Source organism: Elephas maximus, chromosome 27 (assembly GCF_024166365.1).
Source record: "Elephas maximus indicus isolate mEleMax1 chromosome 27, mEleMax1 primary haplotype, whole genome shotgun sequence".
Taxonomy (NCBI): Eukaryota; Metazoa; Chordata; class Mammalia; order Proboscidea; family Elephantidae; genus Elephas; species Elephas maximus.
The window spans coordinates 7,914,890-7,935,488 of record NC_064845.1 but is presented as its reverse complement, the minus strand read 5'-3'; the positions used below and the strand labels follow the sequence as shown (position 1 = coordinate 7,935,488).

Here is a 20,599-nt window from a genome sequence, read left to right as displayed (position 1 = left end):
TGTTATCAGGAGGGACCAGTCCTTGTAGAAGGACATCATGCTTGGTAAAGTAGGGGGTCAGCGAAAAAGAGGAAGAGCCTTGACTAGATGGATTGACAACAGTGGCTGCAGCAGTGGGCTCAAGCATAACAACGATCGTGAGGATGGTTCAGGACTGGGCAGTGTTTCGTTTTATTGTGCGTGGGGTTGCTTCGAGTTGGAACCGGCTCGACACCTAACAACAACTACTAGATTTAGGTTTTTGTCTGTGTTGTGGTTTCTCATTGATGACCACTGTCTGGTCTCTAAACTCTTGTTAAGAAAGAAACACTAGGACCATAATTATTTACCTCAGAAAATGAGTCAATGATTAGCTTCTGTGTTCACTAATGGTATCAGCAAAGAACCTTTTTTCTACCTTTTATCAACAATTTTAAGGCAGGCTTCCAGCATGCATTCATTTTGGTGCCTGCCCCACTCAGGAATAATAAATGCATAAAACATGAAGTATAACGTTTGCTCCTGTGTAGATAAGTGAGAACAAGATTATTCCCTTACTTGGGTAGATTTGGTTTTTTTATTTTAAAGTTGAATTCACTTGTGCTAGGTTTGTGTTAATATAACTTAGAGAATTTCTTAAAATCCTTCCCCTTTTATTTTTCTTTTTATTCCTCATAAAAAGGAGCCCTGGTGGCACATTGCTTAAGCGCTTGGCTGCTAAGCAAAAGGTCGGTGGTTTGAACTCACCAGCCGCTCTGCAAGAAAAAGATGTGGCGGTCAGCTTCTCTAAAGACTTACAGCCTTGGGCAGTTCTCCTTCGTCCTACAGGGTTGCCTAGAGTCAGAATCAACTCGACAGCAGTGGGTTTGGGTTTTTGGTTTATTCAACTTTTTTGGCCTCCTTTGTAGCTGTCACCTTCTGAATGTAGTATCGTTGCTTGCTCATACATTTATTTAATAAATATTTGTTGAACATCTTCAAGCACAACGTTGGGGGATATAAAGCTGCACTGTGAATAGGATAGATGAGCACAGCAGCTTGCATCCTAGTGGAGGACACAGGTCATTGGAAAAATAAAAATGTCAGTGCATGCTGTAAAGGAACGAGGTGCTGTAAGGAAACAGTGGTGAAGACCGCTGACCTAGAGAAAATATTTACCTGAAGAAGTGGTGTTTAGGCTGAGCCCAAAGGACAGAAAGGAGCTAGCCAAGAAAAATTGCTAAACGAGGATTGTCTCAGGCAGAGAGAATAGGTAAGTTCAACGCCCTGCGGCAGAAAAGAAATTCCTGTCTGTGTGTCATATCTCCATACCTAAAGAAGGTTCTTTGATGATTTCATTTCAGTGTTTTTTTCTTTTTTTATGCCTGCAGGCTGTTGATCCACTCTGAGGGTTAAGTAAAATTCTAGTTCTGGTGTATGAGGTTCTTTCTCTTGATTTCTGAATATCCAGGTAGCAGTGTAGAGTCCCTGGCTGGTGCAGACACTTAATGCGCTCACCTGCTCACTAAAAGGTCGGAGGCTCAGGTTCACCCAGCCGCATCTTGGAAAAAAGGCCTGATGATCTACTTCCTGAAAACCTTATGGGGCACGGTTTTAGCCTGACACACGTGAAGTCACCATGAGTCAGAACAAGGGCCACTGTTTATTTGTTGTTATTTTTAATTAGCAACATATGAGAGCTAGTAATTAGTCAAATCTCCTGTCCTAGCTTAAGTAGAGAGGGTTAGCGTTTCCTCCCTTCTAATACTGAGTGTTTTCTACTATGGCTAACACCTAATATGGATCTCACTTTTGCAGCTGGATTTTCGTACACCCCCAGGTTTTGACCGAACACGTAATGCCGAGATTGGAAACAAGGACATTAAATTCAGACATTTGGAGGAAGCCTTTACATCAGAACACTGGCTTGTTAGAATATATAAAGTGAAAGCACCTGATAACAGGGAGACACTAGACCACAAACCTCGAGTCACCAACATTATCCCCAAACAGAAGTATTTGTCAAAGAAGGTGGGTGCCAAGGGAACTCATTTCTATAAAAGCGGGGAAATCAAGGTTGGATGGTGTATATGAAGAATAATGAGAATTTTAAATTTTCATTTGCCAAATTTATAAGACTAAGACAAAGTAGATACATCAGGCTAGCCTGCTAGGAGCTTTCCTTTCTAACTGAGCACCTCAGATATTCCAAGCAGCGACTTTTTCTGGGTGATGTAATGGTTATCAGTGAAGCAAACACTTTCTAAACCAAGATTTTCAGAGGCATTCGGGCTTTTAGTTTGTGCCAGCCTCATTAGTAAGTCTTATTAGTGACTAAGATACGTCTGTGGCCATCACTTTCTGAATCTGCATGGAAGTACAAATGTCTCATAGTTTAGTAACAAGACTTGTGTTTGCCTCCGCATCTTTTCAGTCAGTGTAAACTGATACAGGATTTTCATGTTCCCCTTTAGCATATGTGACTGTGCGTATTGAATAAAGAACAGGCTTGAGTTGGGCGAGTTCTTCTGAAGCCCTCCCCACCAAAAAAATCATTTAAGATTTTTTGTCAATGTAATTATGACAAATTTGTAGGTAGGAATTATGATGAGACTATTGGAATTCCTTTGTAACAAATATCTAATACTGAAGTATCGTGGTCATTATTGCTTGCTTGAGTTTACTAGATCTCTGATCTTTTCTATGAAAGGCTTCTAAACATGAACGTTTATATAGATTGCCCAGTTGTAAGAGATGGAGAATAATTAGCCGTCAGTTGACATGTTAAGGTTGTATGATAAGGTACTACCTATTGAAGGACTGATTTTAGTCTTGACTTAGGATTAGTGTCTTAGTTTCTTAATGCTACTGTGACCAATATTAAAATGGGTGGCTTTCATGAACAGGAATCTATGTTCTCACGGTTGAGGAGGCTCAAAGTCTGAATCCGGGACGCCTGCTCTCCGTTTGCTCTGAGGGAAGCATCCTTGTCTTGGCTTCTGTAACCTCAATGTTATTGAGTCCCAGGCAGTCTTCACAGAGCTTCTGTCTCTCCCCCACTCGTGCTTGCTTCTCTCCTTCTGTATCTCAGAAGTCATTAAGTTTAAGGCATACCCTACACTGATACGGCTTCATTAATGTAGCAAAACCAAACTCCCAGACAGGATCCACGTCCACAAGTATAAGGGTTAGAACCCCAAGGCATAACTTTGGAGGGACCACTCAGTCCGTAGCACTCAGGTTTAAGTAGCATGGATCCGTTATTCTGAATCATTGAGGCGTGACTTACCCTTTTGTGTTACTTAAGATACGCTGCAAATATATGTGGGATACTGGTGTTTTCATTCATGTTGTAAGAGAGCTTGAATATTAGTGGTATGCTCTGTGAATGGAAACTTTTTTTTTAATGAACACTTTCTGTGCCCAGATGTAGTTGCCGTGTCTTCACGAGTCTAAGGTGGCACATACAGCTGACAGTCACTATCAGGCTTATCAGAACCTTAGAAGAACTAGTATTTTAGTGTGAAGGCCTGTTTTTGATCCAGGGACCTGCTTCGCATTCACTTACTTGTCTTTAGATCAAATGATCAAGCAGTTACGTGATGTGGTTTCTCACAGGCACTTGGTAGGAGAAACTGGTGAGTCACACCAATGCAGGCGTCACAGCAGATGCTGCTGTTGGCACGTCAGTCACTCCTGAGACGGTCAAGCCCAGTTCAGGGTTCCCCCCCACCAAAAAGATGGGGCTTTTGGACTTTCTAACAGATCATATAGATCGCAGAGGCAGTCAGTTTCCTTAATCTGACCTCTTTTGTCTTCTCCTCTTTTCCCCAGATAAATATATGAATGGAAAAATAAAAATCTGTCTTCTGTGCCCCAAGTGTATATTCTAGTAGCCAGTAACATGGCTTTTGAATTTCTGATTTCCATGGCTTTTGTAGCCTCGTGGTTTGTCCTGGCATGGGAGGGACGCTTTTCGTATGTGTGCTTTCTTCCTCCATGTCAGCGCTGACTTTAGGGGGAGGTGGGAGGAGTGCAACAGGCATTCTGAGAGGTTTCCTGTCGCTGCCGAGCTGCCATTGCGGAGGTGCTAGGAGCGTCTGTGGGGCTGCAGGAAGCCTGTGGGCAGGACTCGCCACCCCCCCAGGGCTCAGGGACGCGTGCCCGCATAGACCTAGCTCGTGTGACCACAGCTCACGGAAAAGGTTTGATGGTGGAAATTTGTGGGCAATGATAATAAAGGAGCTAACTCCTTGACCACAATTTTTAAAAATTGTGTCTTCCGGAGTAGAAAGTTAATAATAAGGTAACAAACACTGTAGTTAACAAGTTTGCAGCGGCGCCTGTGAAACTCGGGGCATGTTGCTTGGTGTTTGGGTTTTGTTTTTGTTTTTTGCTTAATCGTTTTTAAGTATGTATTTTCTTACCTAAAAGATCACTCTTGGGGAATGGGCCAAGCAATTGTATTTCTCTTTCAATATCATAGATTGGTACAGTCATCCTCGTTTGACAGAGAAGGGACTGGGGCTCCAGAAGTTGTGCAGTTAGCTTGCATTTCTGACGCAGCTGATGGCCTGGAGCTGAATCAGGAGCCGCGTTAACGTTTCCCGATGCCTTGGCCGGGCGTTGTTGCGGTCTGTCGGGCCGGGAAGGCTGAGTAGTCACTACAGCTAAGCATTCGTGGTTGAAAGGGGAGCGTGGGTTCATCGGCCTGATGGTGAGGAACTTCTGCGCTGGAGGAATGCTTTGGTAGTTCTTTCATCGTAAGGCTAAGGACCTAGGCCAGTTCCTCCTGGGTCACTCGGCGTACCTGGCGTAAAGGTAGTTAGCGGTGCTCACTGACTGTCTAGGAGTCCAGCCGTAGAGGAGCTGAGTTATGAAGGTGCTGTTCATCTCATGCACTCAGCCACACGTGTATGTTTTTGAATCGGTAAGAAACTGCACTAACACCACGTGTTCTGTTTTCTTTTTAGACGACCAAAAGGAAGCGTGGCTACATTAAAAATAAGCTAGTTTTTAAGAAAGGCAAGAAGATTCCTAAGAAGACTGTTTAAACACACTGTTCTGGTTCCTGACTTGAAGCAGTTGTCCTTGTGAGAACCGGTCTTTGCCTTTAGCTCATGTCATGTTTCACAGCAACGGAGGGTACCGAACCATCACTGGTCCAGGTTCATGTACAAAATTTCCTGACAATGCCTGATTAAAAAAGAATAATAATAAAATTGGCTTGTTGAGAACAGCTGTTTCCGATCTGTAATGTGAAGCAAGACAGAGCACTGCTGTGAATGTCTCGCAGCAGATTTTTTGTATTGGTACATATTATCCTTCAAATCTGAGAATTTGGACTCAATGCACCAAAGAACCCTCTAATTTGGTCCCTGGCACATGCATCCTTGTCAGTGCTCTTCTTTTCCAAGACCTGCATTTCGTTTGAATTACCCAAATAGCAATATGTAAAATACAAACGGAAGAGAGTGATAAGCTTCTTGAACCAGTAAACTAGTACAGGCCTGAGAAAGAGGTATTAGAAAAGTAATTATACTTCCTTGAAATATATTTATTTTCGTGTTTCTCCAGTGCAAAGAATGTTTCATCAAATGTGTGTTTTCTCTTGCTTACTGTTGCCTCTGTCTGAGAAGCAGCTGCTGTTTCAAAGACGGACCTCTGAGTAGCTGATCGATCGAGATAGTGCTTTTACGTTGACATGATTGCTCCGTCAGCAGTTGTCTTCATCAGGTACTTACAGAGCAGACGTCACGCATTGTTCATTCAAGGGCTAAATTCATATCCTTTGGAAATGACGGCTACAGCGCCGAACGTTGCTGCCCGGGCTGGAGTTGGGGACCTTCGTACTGAGGTTAGCACTGTTTACGTGCAAAAGTTTAAGGAAAAACCCTTAAAGGCGACAGGTGTCCAGACTTCATCTCTGTGATGCTTCAGCATGACAAAGGATTTGTAAACTTCGCCTGGATTGCTCATATTTTAAAACTTTACCTATCACTGGTTTTGTTCTCTGCTCCGTATTTTTGAATCCCTTAAGCATTTGATGAAACACTCTTTAGAGCTATATGCATTTTCTTACTTTTATTAAAAATGTGACAGTTGTCAAAAATGCACTAAAATATAAATGGAGATTGAACATGTTCACTTTCCAGCTTATAGGCAACTTTATACAGACTTGAAATTTTTCTCCAGTTGTTTAGTGAAAGAGAAAGGGTTTTTCCTGCCACAGGATAATAAGTTTTTTTTTTATATAACAAGCGTAACTTACACCACTGCTTTTGGTGGAAAAGTGCAGAATAGTATGTACCTTTTATGAAGAAAAATGTAATTTACAATGTTCCGTGAGAATGTTACTGCTGATTTTCTTTTCCAAGGTGTAGAATATTCTTTGATTTATAAAATTCGTTTTTGACCCAGATGATGGTTCTTTTACAGACCAATAAAATGGCTGTAACATTTTCACAAATAAAGTGTAACTAAATCTGGATTTCTGATACCTTGTCACGGGGGGGGGGGTTCTGTTTTACTTTGTTGCTTTAAAATTCAATGCAGAGAAGTTGTTGACTGTAGGGGAAATAAAGTTCATTCAGATTTTGTGTTAAGTGTTGTCTTTTACAAATTGTTTTGTTTTGAAAGGAATTATGCAGTACTGAACATATACCTCCTCCTTGGTTCACTTTTACAAGAGCTTTTGAGAACATATACAGGAAGGAAATGCTGAATTAGTCAACTTAAACAGCAGTTTTCTTTTGCCTTCTTTACCCCAGTAGGAGGACGATACCTAGCTAGATAGGAATTTTTTTTTTTTTTTTTAATTTAAACGAGAATAACAGGAATCTAAGAAAAGCTGGTCTGTAAAGTCCTGATCATCAGTCAGGTCTTCAGTAGTTTCCTATTCTGAGCAGGAAGGACCGCCTCGCCTCTCTGGGTTTCGGGGAACACGGTTTTGGTTCAGTGGATTTGGTCGGTAAAAAACATTATAGCTGCTTAGCCGTTTGTGGTTTTCTTACAGAAGAAAAGTGACAGTATAGTAGTTTGAATACACTGGAATTAGGGCCATTGGCTCACAGCATTTACTAGATAGCTAAATTCAGTTCACGCGTTAAAATTTTAAAGATCATAACCTCTAAGTTTTAGACTGTAAAATGGCTTTTGTTTTTATTCCACTGAGAAGTGAACACAGCTATAATGCTTTGTAGTCTAAATAAGGAGCTGGGGCAGCAAATCCAAAGACAAGATTTAGTTTTCAGGCTTATATTTTCATCTACCTGAATCTGCACTTGTAGAGTTTTAATTTGAGTCCCTAGGCTGTGACCAAGCGCCAGAAGACAAGATGGTGTAAAAGCATTCTATAGCGTTTCCGTTACTGTTTCCATAGCCAGGAGTCCATAAGATGGTGGAACTTGGAGTTGCTGCTTTTTGGTGGGAGTCCCTGGGTGCTGCGGATGGTTAACGCAGTTGACTGCTAGCCAGAACGTTGGAGGTTGGAGTCCAGAGGTACCTTGGAAGAAAGGCTTGGCAGTCTTGGGAAGTATCGGCCATTAAAAACCCTATGAAGCACAGTTCTACAGTGACACACATGCATTGCCATGAGTTGGAATCAACTGAACAATAATTAGGTTTGGTTTGGATTGGCTTCTCAATGTGGGTTGGTTTTTGTTTGTTTTCAGAAGTCTGCCTTGCTCTGCCAACAATCCTGAGTTGAGGCAGGTGGAGTAATGGATAAATGCAGAGCTCAGCTATGGTCTGCAGTTGAGACCGAGGTAGCAACCACTAATAAGATGTCCTGCTTTCTTTTTTTTTTTTTTTTTAATTTTATTGTGCTTTAAGTGAAAGTTTACAAATCAGGTCAGTCTCTCACATATAAACTTACATACACCTTATTCCGTACTCCCACTTACTCTCCCCCTAATGAGTCAGCCTGCTCCCTCCTTCCAGACTCTCCTTTCGTGACGATTTTGCCAGTTTCTAACCCTCTCTACCCTCCTTTCTGCCCTCCAGACAGGAGGTGCCAACAGTCTCAAGTGTCCACCTGAGAAAAGTAGCTCACTCCTCATCAGCATCTCTCTCTAACCCACTGTCCAGTCTAATACATGTCTGATGAGTTGTCTTCGGGAATGGTGCCTGTCCTGGGCCAACAGAAGGTTTGGGGACCATGACCGCCGGGATTCTTCTAGTCTCAGTCAGACCATTAAGTCTGTTCTTTTTTGATGAGAATTGGGGGTCTGCATCCCACTGTTCTCCTGCTCCCTCAGGGGTTCTCTGTTGTGCTCCTTGTCAGGGCAGTCATCGGTTGTGGCCGGGCACCATCTAGTTCTTCTGGTCTCAGGATGATGTAAGTCTCTGGTTCCTGTGGCCCTTTCTGTCTCTTGGGTTCATAGTTATCGTGTGACCTTGGTGTTCTTCATTCTCCTTTGATCCAGGTGGGTTGAGACCAATTGATGCATCTTAGATGGCCACTTGTTAGCATTTAAGACCCCAGATGCCACACTTCAAAGTGGGATGCAGAATGTTTTCTTAATGGAATTTATTTTGCCAATTGACTTAGATGTCCCCTGCAGCCATAGTCCCCAAACCCCTGCCCTTGCTCCGCTGACCTTTGAAGCATTCAGTTTATCCTGAAACTTCTTTGCTTTTGGTCCAGACCAGTTGTGCTGACCTTCCCTGTATTGAGTATTGTCCTTCCGTTCACCTAAAGTAGTTCTCATCTACTATCTAATCAGTAAATAACCCTCTCCCACCCTCCCTCCCTCCCCCCTCTCAACAAAAGAATGTGTTCTTCTCAGTTTAAACTATTTTTCAAGATCTTATAATAGTGGTCTTATACGGTATTTGTCCTCTTGCATCTCACGATGTCCTGCTTTCTAATCTTTTAAGTTAAGCCCTTTTTATTGTAAAAAGTAATACAGAGAAGAACACAAAAATGTGTAGCTTAGTGAATTACCACAAAGCAAGCAACTTCGTAACCACAGTCCAGGTCAAGGAAGAGAACGGTGGCCCCACCCCAGAGGTTTCTTCATGCCCCCACCCAATCATTGTCCTGTCCCACTTCCCCCTCCAAAAGGTATCAGTCTTCTAGTTTTTTTACTAGTTACCTTTGTTTAGTGGTATTACCACCTGAGTATTTCTTCCTAAGTATCATATTCGTGAAATCCATCCAGATTGTTGCACATGACTCTAAGTTGATCCATTTTCATTAATGTGTCGGATCCCTGATGTACGTGTGTATACGATCTGTTGTAGATAGACATTTGCGTTGTTTCTAGGTTGAAGGAATTAGGAAGAATGCTTTAAGGACTATTTTCTCCATCTCTCGTGGTGTTCTTACACATGCATTTCTGTAGGTATTTATCTAAAAGTGGGATTGCGGGTAGGATGTTAGCGTTCTTACTGCTCAGTAGTCTAACCAGCCCTTGTCTTAATCTTGCCTTTCTAGTGGGTGAATGTATCTCATTGTTAAATGTCTTTCTCAGGTTACTAATGATGTTTGCCAATTGTAAGATGTCAGCTCTAGCCTTTTACACATTTTTTATTGGTTTTCCTTTTTTAATTTATCAGTAGGAGTTCTTTATATATCCTGGATATGAGTCCGAAATCATGTGTTGCAGATTTCTGCTCTGCAGCTTGCCTAGGGGTTCATCATTTTAGTGTAGAGTTATTTTTCAATCTTTAGTATGTATGTAGCTTTCTGTGCCCTGTTAAGAATTATTTTCCTGAGGCCTCTGTTATTTTCCAGAAGCTTTATTATTTTGTCATACTTAGCTTTGCAGTCCACCTGGAATTCATTTTTTGAGTATAGTGTGAATTAAGTGGGTTTTCCTCCCATATGTATACCTAATTTTTCCAACACCAATTATTGAAAAGACCGTCCCTTCCTGCAGTTCTGCAGTACTCATTTTGTAGTAAATCAGGTGTCTGCATGAGTCAATTCCTGGGCCCTCTGTTAAATTCTGCAGAACCCTTATCTTTGTGTGTTGGTTACTGTAGCTTTACGATAAGTCTCAGTGTGTAGCAGAGTAAGTTCTGGGGGAGGAGGTTAAAAACCTGTGGGCTGTTAAGGCTTCTGTCCATGAACATGGCACATCCTTCAACTTACATGGGTTTTCTTTAATTTCTGTGTTGTATAGTTTTTGAACAGGTCTTGCACATTCCAGTAAATTTTACTAATGGGTATTTGTGCTTTTTTGGTGCAGTAGTAAATACTGTGTCCTATAAAATTTCATTTTCTAATTGTGAATATATAGATATTACAGGTGATTTTTTTTTTATATTGACTTTGTATCCAACGGCCTTGTTAAACTTATTTTAACAGTTTATTCAGTGTTTTAACATAAACATACACCACCATAATCTGAGTAATGACCATTTTATTTCTTCCTTTCTGATGGTTATTTAAGGAGCCATGGTGGCACAATAGAAGCCTGGTGGCACAGTAGAAGCCTGGTGGCACAATAGAAGCCTGGTGGCACAACAGAAGCCTGGTGGTACAGTGGTTAAGCATTTGGCCACTAACCACAATGTCAGCAGTTCAGATCCACCAGCTGCTCCTTGGAAACTCTATGGGGCATTTCTGCTCTGTCCTGTAGGGTCGCCATGAGTCAGAATCGACTGGACAGCATGTAACAATGATTACATATTTCCTTGCTTCGCTGCACTGCCTGGGACATCTGGTATAGAAGAGGTGATAACACCCACATTGGGTGTCTCTTTGTATATGCCTCGACTGACACACACCAGCTGTAATTCTAAATTGAAATATCCTTTTCTTCGACACCAGCTGCAAATGCTGTATTACTTTTTCTGAACGTAACCACTGGAACTAAGAACTCACAAATTAAAGGACACAGTCCTCCAGGCTGTCACAAACTGCCCAAGACTTCAGATGCCAGTTGCAGTCTTGGGCATCCCCGTGACACCCTCACCTCTGATGTGCTGGCTAGGAATTAAAGGTTTTCCACAAGGTATTCCCCTCAGGATGCCAGTTGTAAGATTGTAGTTCCCCAGGCTCCCCCTCACTTCTGACCTGCTGGCTACATATTTGGGGACTCCCGTTACCCACTTGGTTTGATAATTTGTTTGAACAACCCACAGAACTCAGGAAAGCACTATGCTTAAAATTAGTTTTATTATAGCAAAAAGAATACAAATGGAGTGACACATAAGGCAAGGCCTGGAAGAATTCCCATAGGAGAGTTTCCATGTCCCTAAAAAGAGGTGTGTCACCCTCCCAACCACCGGTGTCTTTCACCAATCAGGAAGCTCCCTGAGCTTCAGTGTCAAGTTTTCATTGGGGCTTCATTATATAAAAAAAAAAATTGACTCATTGCCCGTGTGGTGACACTCAATCTCCATTCCACACCAGTCCCCCTCCACCCCACTGCTATCACATGGTGGGTCTTTCTGGCCTGGCCAGCCCTCGCCCAAGAGTGACTTCATTAGCATAACCTGTTAGGTAAACGTGGTCTGGAGCCCCTTATAAATAAGTAATCACGCCAGTCATATAGATCATTCGACGGCACTGGGTTGTCATATATAGTTATAGATCGTAATCTAAATGATCCCGTCTGCAGGTTTCCTCCCAGGAACCAGGTACAAAGACCAAATTCTTTGAGTTTATTCCATAATATCCTTGTTTCATTCTCTCACAGGCAAAGTTTTTGATATTTCACCCTTAGGTATGTTTGCTGTAGATTTTTAGGTATCCTTGATCATACTAAGAACATTTCCTTTTTTTAGATTTCCTGTGTTTTGATTATGAATGGGCTTTATCAAAAATTTTTTTCCTTCAGTTATTGAGATGGTTCCATGGTTTTTCTCCTTATTAATAGAATAGATTACAGAGACTTTTTTTTTTTTTTTAAGTGAACATGTATTCCTGGAATAATCTGTGTTTGGTAGAATTTGCTGGTGAAACTTGGGAATTTCCTTTGTGCAAAGGTTTTTAATTACAGAGTCAATTATTTTATAGTTTTTTTTTCCCCCTCGTGTCAGTTTTGGTAAGTGGTGTTTTTTAAGGAATTTGTCCATTTTGTCTAAATTTCAAGTATAACTATAAATTTGTTAATATCACTTAATGGTTGTTTAGTGTCTGCAGGCTCTGTAATGATATTCAGTCATCATTCCTAAGACTGATTTTTTCTGTCTTTCCTCCTCTCTGTGTGCATCTGTGTCCTCCCTCATCAGTTTTATTTTTTTATAAAGACCAACTTTGTTGATATGTTTTTTATTTCATTAATTTACACTCCTATTTTTTTCTTTTTTCTTCGGGGGAAGGGTTGCTGTTCTTTTAAACTTCGTGTGTTGAGTTCTTTCCTAATATGTGAATTTAAAGTTATAGATACCCTACAAACATGGTTTTCACTGCATTCTCTAAGGTTCTGATGGGAACTGAATGTCATTTAGTCTATTTTTTAATTCCCGTTGTAAATTCTTTGAATGGTGGGTTGTTTCGATACACATTTCTTGATTTCTAAACATGATGGTTTTCTGGTTATCCTTTTATGATCAATTCCTACTTTAATTGCATTGTTATCAGATATATATAGTCTTAGTCCTTTGAAATTGGTTGACACTTGCTCTGTGGCCCAAGCTAGGGCTAATTTATATGTGTGTGTGTGTGTATATATATATATGTATCCATGTGTCCTTTACCACAGTGTCTCTTGTTTGGCAGTTGGTGGGCATAGAGTATCCACAAAGTAAGGTTATGAATCATAGGGCTTTTCTAACTTTCGTAATCTTTTTTTCTTTTTTTTTGGGTCTGCTTGTGGTTTACTGGGAAGCGTGTTTTGAAATCTCAAACTATTATAGATTTGTCTATTTCTTCTTGAATTGTCAGTTTTTTTGTATGTTTTGAATCCATATTAAGTGTATACATTTTTGGAATTTATATCTTAGGGGTAAATTGAACCTTCTGTTGCTTGGAAATATTTATTTTCAGTGATGCTTTTTGCTAAAGCCTATTTTGTTGACAGTAATAGTGTTATACCAGCTTTCTTATGGTGCTTGCATTAGATACTCTTTTAATGTATCCTATTTTTGATTCATGGAGCTTTTTAAATTTGTCATTGTTTTTAGGTGCCATCGAATCGGTGCTGACGCATACTGACCCTGTGTATAACAGAACGAAACATTGCCCGGTCCTGTGCTATTCTCATGATTATTGTTATGCTTGAGCCCATTGCTGCAGCCGCTGTGTCAATCCATGTCATTGTGGGTCTTCCTTTGTTTCGCTGACCCTTTACTTTACCAAGTGTGATGTCCTCCAGGGACTGGTCCCTTGTGATAACATGTCCAAAGTATTTAGATGAAGTCTCACCATCCTCGCTTCTAAGGAGCATTCTGGCTGCACATCTTCCAAGACAGATTTGTACATTCTTTTGGCAGTCCATGGTATTTCAGTATTCTTCACCAACACCATAATCAAAGGCATCAATTCTTTCTAACTTGGTGGCTAGTTGGTTTCCATGTTTTTTGAAAGCTCTCCATCATTATGTCTTTAAATACTGCTTCTACACATTCTCTCTTTACTGTCCTTCTGAGACTCCAATTAAACATGTGTTAGACCATCCCACTGTGTTTTCTACGTGTGTCTCCTTTTGACTCTCCATTCATGTTTCTGTCCATTTCCTCCTGACTCACTCAACTGCCTCATCTATTATGGCAAATCTGCTATTAAACCTGACAATTGAGTTCATTTGGGCTGTTTTTCAATTCTAGAATTTATTTTTTCCCCCCCTCAAACCTATTTCCTTTCTTATATTTTACAGTTGGCCCACTGTGTATCCTCAGTCTTGTCTTTTATAAAACATAGTGAGCGTCATTATAAATTGTGTCTGATAAGTTCAGTATCCAGAGTTCTTATTTCTATTATGTGTTCTCTTTCTGCTAGTCATTATGTGGTCTTATTTCCTAATGTGTGTTTTTTTGTGTGTGTGTTCTAGACATTATATTTGAGAAATTCTAGGAGTAAGTTTAGGCCTGGGATGACGTTTTGCTTTATAGAGGATTTTCCTTTGTTTCACCCAGGTATTTGGGGAAACTGAACTAGCACGCCAGAACCATTCTAGCCAGTTCAAGGAACTGATATGATACACAAAGCTAGCCTGCTGTTATTTCCAGGCTGAAACTCGTAACAAGCACATCTGAAAACGTACATTTGTCCTCCTACCCCTAGAAAGTAACTGAAATTGCTGTTCATCCTCGTCCACTTTTCCCCCTGGGAAATTGGCAACAAGTGCCAGGCTTCCCTCTAAGGGTTTCCATCTTCTAGATTATGGCCTGGTGATACTGCACTATCTTGGGTCTATAATGGCTTCAAAACTGAACAAACAAAAAAATGCATTGCTGTCGAGTCGATTCCAATTCATAGCAACCCTATAGGACAGGGTAGAACTGCCCCATAGAGTTTCCAAGGAGTGCCTGGTGGATTTGAACTGGGGACATTTCAGCAGCTGTAGCTCTTAACCACTATGCCACCAAGGTTTCCATAATGGACTCAAGTGTTATTTCATGTCCAGCTTTTCTGGTTTTCCTTAGCAAGGAAGTTGGTCTAAACTTAGTCCACTATCAGAAGTGGAATATTAGAAACAAAATTACCTATAGCTCTGTGGATCCTAAAAGTTAAATAGCATGTAGTATGTTCACCTCTGTGTCAGATATGCCGATCCTAATTTGTGCCTCCCAGAGATGTACAGAGATAGTCACAATCTCTCAATATTTCATTTACTCCGAAAATACGGCATTTTCTTGGAGAGTTATAAATATCTAAACTATTTCTAAATCTTAAAAAAGGCCTGGAGTCATTTTGATTAGAACACGAAGTATCTGTTTTTGTGAAATTGGCTTTAGTGGAAGCTGGAGATGAGGAGATTGAATGAAAATTCCAGATCAGATGGCCGTGACCGTGACAACAGTGCGTTGTCTTGTAAGCGCAGTACACTGTCTTCATTGTTCAGAACACGCTAGACAGAAGAGACATCATCTAGTCCTCATTTGACAAAACTAGATTAGTGTGGATCAGCTCTGAGGCCTGTGTCCTGCAGAAGGAAACATTTAAAAAACAAAAACGACTTTATGGTCCTGGCTGTTAACGACAGCCTGCACTAGCAAACACTGCAGAGGAGAGGCATTAGTCAAGCTTCTGTTACCTCCTTTTCCCCAATGAAACACTGAAAAAAAATCACTTAAAGACCTCTTTCAGTGGGCAAGCTTCTCAGGGAAGAGTGAGCAAATTCGGGAATCTCATATAACTTGCAAAAGCAAGGTGAGGAGGGTAAGCTATTCAAGATTAACCCTTTGGCTGGCAACAAAGTGCTGGGCAAAATTATCCTGAAAGCATCGAAAAGGCAGAGTTTATTTTAATGGGGGAGGAACAACTCAGAAAAAGTGGGTGAGAATGGTAGCACAACTCTAAGAATGTAATCAGGGTCCACTGAATCGTACACATAGAAATGGCTGAAATGGTATGTGTGTCGCTGTGTATATTTTAAACAACAACAAAATAAATTTTAAAAAGCATCAAAAAGCTGACAGGAGACAAGGAAATTATTAGGCCAAAATTTAGTGAAAGCAAGAACTCAGAATTAAGCCACTTTACCCTCGGGAAGCTGGGAGAATCTGCTGAAACTGGGCTTTGTTTTTCACAGCCAGGTGAGCATGGGAGATAAGATAAAGGGCTAAGGGTGGCTCAACGTAGGGTGTCTGATAGAAGACCCCCTGCTGGCCTAAGGCTTTGGCTGCAAAATGAACGTGAACTACATGTTCACTGCAAGTATACATCAAAAGTAAACATGCCCTATCCTTCCAGGAACTTCATGGGAAGTTGTGGGGGGAAGGGTGCTGGTGAAGAAACGCGTCCCCAAGAAGGTTCTTAGGACAAGAAGGCTCGTGTGAATTTGCAGATCAAATTCATATTACCTGCGTGGTCTACAAAACCAAGTCATAAATTTAAACTGGCTCTGAAAAATAGTATCCACGAGAGACTGAGAATCCTCTTCAAATAATACTGCATCTGGGACAGTTCCCACGGTTTCTTCCTAAGAAGTATGATCATCTCAGAAGTAAAGACCCAAAAGCACCTAAGGAAACTAGGCAGTAACGACCATTTAGCCTGTGTGAGGAAATCTGTAAAAGTATGAAATGATCAGGGAATAAATTATGGAAGAAAATCGAGCTGTTTAGGAGGGAGAAAAGGCTGAAGAGAGCTTTTAGAAATAAGATGCACGCCTGCTGAAGTTCATAAGCTCAGGGGCAGGAAGCGTAAAGACTGAAGAGAAAATCGGAAGACAGTGGAAGAACCCCCCGAGCTGAGGCAGCTGGGGGCCCAGGGCGGCCAGAGTTGTCGGAGCTCACGGGAAGAGCACTGGAGAGGGGAGGTGTGCACAGGAGCTCTGGGGTCTGCAGAGGGGACCCCGGGAGTCTTCAGCTGCAGCTCATGCCTGTGACGACACTCCCTGAGGCCAGGGGAGGAACCACCTGACAAGCAGAATGAACAATCACCGGTGGGTGGTCGGTGGTCGCATAGGGCCCTAAATAGTCCTCACGTTCCCAACAGCGAGAGTGGAGAACCTCGAAAGAAGGGTAGTGGTATTGCCTTTGTTTTTAGATGCCGCCGAGTCGGTTCTGGCTCATAGCGACCCTACAGGACAGAGTAGAACTGCTCCATAGGGTTTCCAAAGAGCAGCTGGTGGATTTGAACTGTCAGCCTTTTGGTTAGCAGCCAAGCTCTTAACTGCTATACCACCATTGCCTCTGTAGCAAGGCAGTATTGGATCTAGATGGAAAGCTACTCTGGTCTTGCAAAACAAAGCTTAACGCCAAGCCTCAAGGATCAAATGTTTCTACATGATTTAATGGTGCCGTGGTACAAAGCTCCAGAATACAGGAATATAAATGCAGCACCCGACAAGGTAAAACTCAAAATGTCTGGCATCCAATTAAAAATTCCCAGGTGTGCACAAAAGGAAGAAATTACAGCCTAAAAGGAAGAGGAAAAACCATCAACAGAAAAACATGATAACAGACATTTAAAATAGTTATTACACTTGATGTTCACGGAAGTAAGACTGAGCATGTTAACTGAAGACACTGAAGACATAAAGACCCAAACTGAGGATGAAAACCACACTGAAACGGAAAAATGCGCTCGATGAGAATTAACAGATTATACACTGCAGAGGAATAAGTGAACTTGAAGATGCAGCAATAGAAATGATCCAAAATGAAATAGAGGGAAAAAATGAAAGAAAAACAGAATATCAGTGAGCTACAGGGCAGTGCAAACTCGTGCACGTGTGGTTACGGAGATCTGACACAAGAAATGTTCTTAGCAACATCGTTCATGATAACCAAAAAATGGAAACAACTCAAAGGTCAGAAGTAGACAGGATAAAAACATATTCATATATTGGAGTATTCTACAATGGAAAAAAATTGAAATAAAGTTTATAAGAACAGCACTGATCTTCCAAAACAATAAAAAGCCAGCATGTGATTGAATTTACATACAGTTCAAAAAGCAGGCAGAACTCTCTTGTTGAGGAATATATACATAAGTGCTAAAGTTATAAAGCAAAGCAAGGAAGATGGAGGCTTTGATTAGGAAAGGGTATGCAGGGGGTTGGATGGCAATGTTCTGTTTGAGTTGTAGGTACACGCACCTCTGCTTTAAAATAATTCATTACCCTCTGCATTTGGTTTTTGTACTGTGCTTGTGTTACGTATCACAAACACAAGACTAACGACGGATAGAGCAACTCAGCACTATGGACTGACCTACAAACAAAATGTTGACTCAAACAAGCTATGGTATAATACAGTAGGATTCTACTTGTAAAAAGTCTAAAAACAGGTACAACTAAACCCATTGTTTAGAAATACAATAGTATATACGGTGAAAATAAAAGCAAGGGGTGATGACTCCAAGACAGCGGTAGTGCTGTTGTTGAGGAGGGTACTATACGTAGGGGCACAGAGGTGGCTTTTAAAGTACAGGAAACCTTATGTTTCTTTACTTGAGCGGTGGGTACGTAGGTGTTTATAATTGTTGGAGTTGTGCGTGTTTAATATGTCTTTTGCTTATGTGATATTTTACCTTTTTAAATTTTGTTTTAGGTGAAATTTTACAGCACATATTAACTTCTCATTCAAAATTTTATACACAAATTGTTTTGTGACATTGGTTGTGATCTTCACAATGTGTCAGCACTCTCCTTCTTTCCACCCCGGGTTCCCTGTGTCTATTGGTCCAGTATTCCTGTCCCTTCCTGCCTTCTCGTCTTTGCTTTTGGACGAGTGTTGGCCATGTGGTCTCATATACTTGGTTGAACTAAGTAGCATGTTCCTCACGTGTTGCTGTTTTATAGGCCTGTCTAATCTTTGGCTGAAAGATGGACTTCGGGAGTGGCTTCAGTTCTGAGTTAGCAGGGTGTCCAGGGGCCAGAGTCTCCGGGGTTCCTCCAGTCCCTGTCCGACCAGTAACTCTGGTCTCTCTTTTTTGTGGATTTGAATTTTGTTCCACATTTTTCTCCTGCTCTGTCTGGGACCCTCTATTGTGAGGGCACCATCTAGTACTTCTAGGCTCAGGCTGATGGAGGCCGTGGCTCATGTGGTCCATTAGTTCTTCGGACTAATACCTTCCTTGTGACTTTGGTTTTCTTCATTCTTCTTTGCTTTGGACAGGATGATACCAATAGATGTACCTTAGATGGCTGCTTGCAAGCTTTTAAGACTCCAGACGTTACTCACCAAAGTGGGATGTAGAGCATTTTCTTTATGAACTATGTTATGCCAGTTGACCTAGCTGTCCTCTGAGACCATGGTCCCCAGCAACTTGGTCCTTGAAGTGTTTGGATGTGTCTAGAAATCTTCTGTGACTTCACCTTGGTCAGGTTGTACTGACCTCTACATCGTGTTGTCTTTCCCTTCACCAGAGTTAACATTTGTCTGCTATCTCCTTAGTGACTTCTTGCCCCCAAACATCCCCTCCCTTGTAACCATCAAAGATTTTTTTCTGTTTATAAACGTTTAATAGTGATCTCATACAGTATTTGTCCTTTTGTGACTTATTTCATTTAGCATAATGCTTCCCAGATTCATCAATGTTGTGAGATGTCTTATGGATTCGTCATGGTTCTTTATGGTTACATAGTATTCCACTGCATGTGTGTACCATAATTTATCCATTTATCCATTGATAGGCACTTAGATTGTTTTCATCTTTTTGCTGTTGTAGTGCTGCAGTGAACATGGCTGTGCATATGTCTGTTCATATGACGTCAAGCTCTTTGTGACGGCTCATTTCTCTAGGATATATTCCTAGGTGTGGGATTGCTGGATCGTACGGTATTTCTATTTCCAGTTTTCTGAGGAGGCGGCATATCATTTTCCACAGTGGTTGTACCATTTTACATTCCCACCAGCAGTGCAGAAGAGTTCAGTCTCCTCGCAACCTCTCCAGTGTTTATTTTCTGGATTTTTTTTGTTTTTGATTAGTGCCAGTCATGTTGGGTTGAGATGATACAGCATTGCTGTTTTGATTTGCCTTTTTCTAATGGCTAATGATTGCATTTCTTCATGTGTGTTAGCTGCCTGAATTATCTTCTTTGTTGAAGTGTCTGTTCATATCCTTTGCCCATTTTTTTAATTGGATTGTTTGTTTCCATTGAGGCATTGATGTGTTTTATAGACCTCTGTCATGTGTCATAGCCAAAAATTTTTTGGTTCTATAGGTTTTTACTATTTTGGTGAAGTCTTTTGATGAGCGTGTTTAATTTTTAGGAGCTCCCAGTTATCTAGTTTATCTTCTAGTGTTTATGCATCATTAGTTATGGTTTTTATTGTATTTATGCCATGTATTAGGGCCCCTAATGGCCCCATTTTTTCTTCTATGATCTTTATCAAGTTTTATATTTAGGTCTTTGATCCATTTTGAGTTAGTTTTTGTGTATAGTGTGAGACATAGGTCCTGTTTTTTTTTTTTTTTTTTAACAGAGGGACATCCAATTTTGCCAGCACCATTGGTTAAAAAGACTGTCTTTTTCCCATTTAATGAACTTTGGTCCTTTGTCAAAGACCAGCTGATGACAGGGGGGTGAATTTATGTCTGGAGTATCCATTCTGTTCCATTGGTCCATGTGTCTGTCGTCATACCAAGTACCAGGCTGTTTTGACTACCATGGCAGTTAAAGTTGGTTTTTCACCATTTTCTTAACAAGGCAAAATGTACCCATTTACCCAACCACCAAGGAAAAGGTGAACCTTCAGTATATTTTATTTCCCATATGGTTTACTTATCCTTCAGCCTAAGACTGGATAATCCAAGAGCACCACAATGATGTGATGACTTTTTAGACTTTTTTTTTTTCTTCCCCCTCAAAATAGCCTCTGCTCTCCCTCAGAAGTGAATCAGCCGCATTTCACCCCATTTCCTCAGATGTTTTAAGACTAGGGACCTGCACAGGCCTACATTACGACTGTCTTAAAAAAAAAAAAAAAGACTTTATCACAAAACACACTGCTCACTGAATATGGGTTAAATATTCTTATTAACTTGACAGAAAATACACTTCATGGATATTTGGTGGATTTTTAAGAATTCCTGAAAAAACATAGACACACAGATAAGTATTTAATCGAA

General features: G+C 40.9%; 1 protein-coding gene across 1 annotated transcript in view; it reads left to right on the top strand.

Annotated features, from left to right (window-relative positions):
• The window catches only part of STT3B (STT3 oligosaccharyltransferase complex catalytic subunit B), a 100,703-nt gene extending 95,090 nt beyond the window's left edge, over nucleotides 1-5,613 (top strand). The window contains exons 15-16 of the mRNA XM_049870703.1: nucleotides 1,777-1,989; nucleotides 4,932-5,613. Coding sequence (XP_049726660.1) covers nucleotides 1,777-1,989; nucleotides 4,932-5,012 — 294 coding nt within the window. The 3' untranslated portion in view covers nucleotides 5,013-5,613. The remainder of the gene's footprint in view (nucleotides 1-1,776; nucleotides 1,990-4,931) is intronic.
• Nucleotides 5,614-20,599: the final 14,986 nt, after the last annotated feature.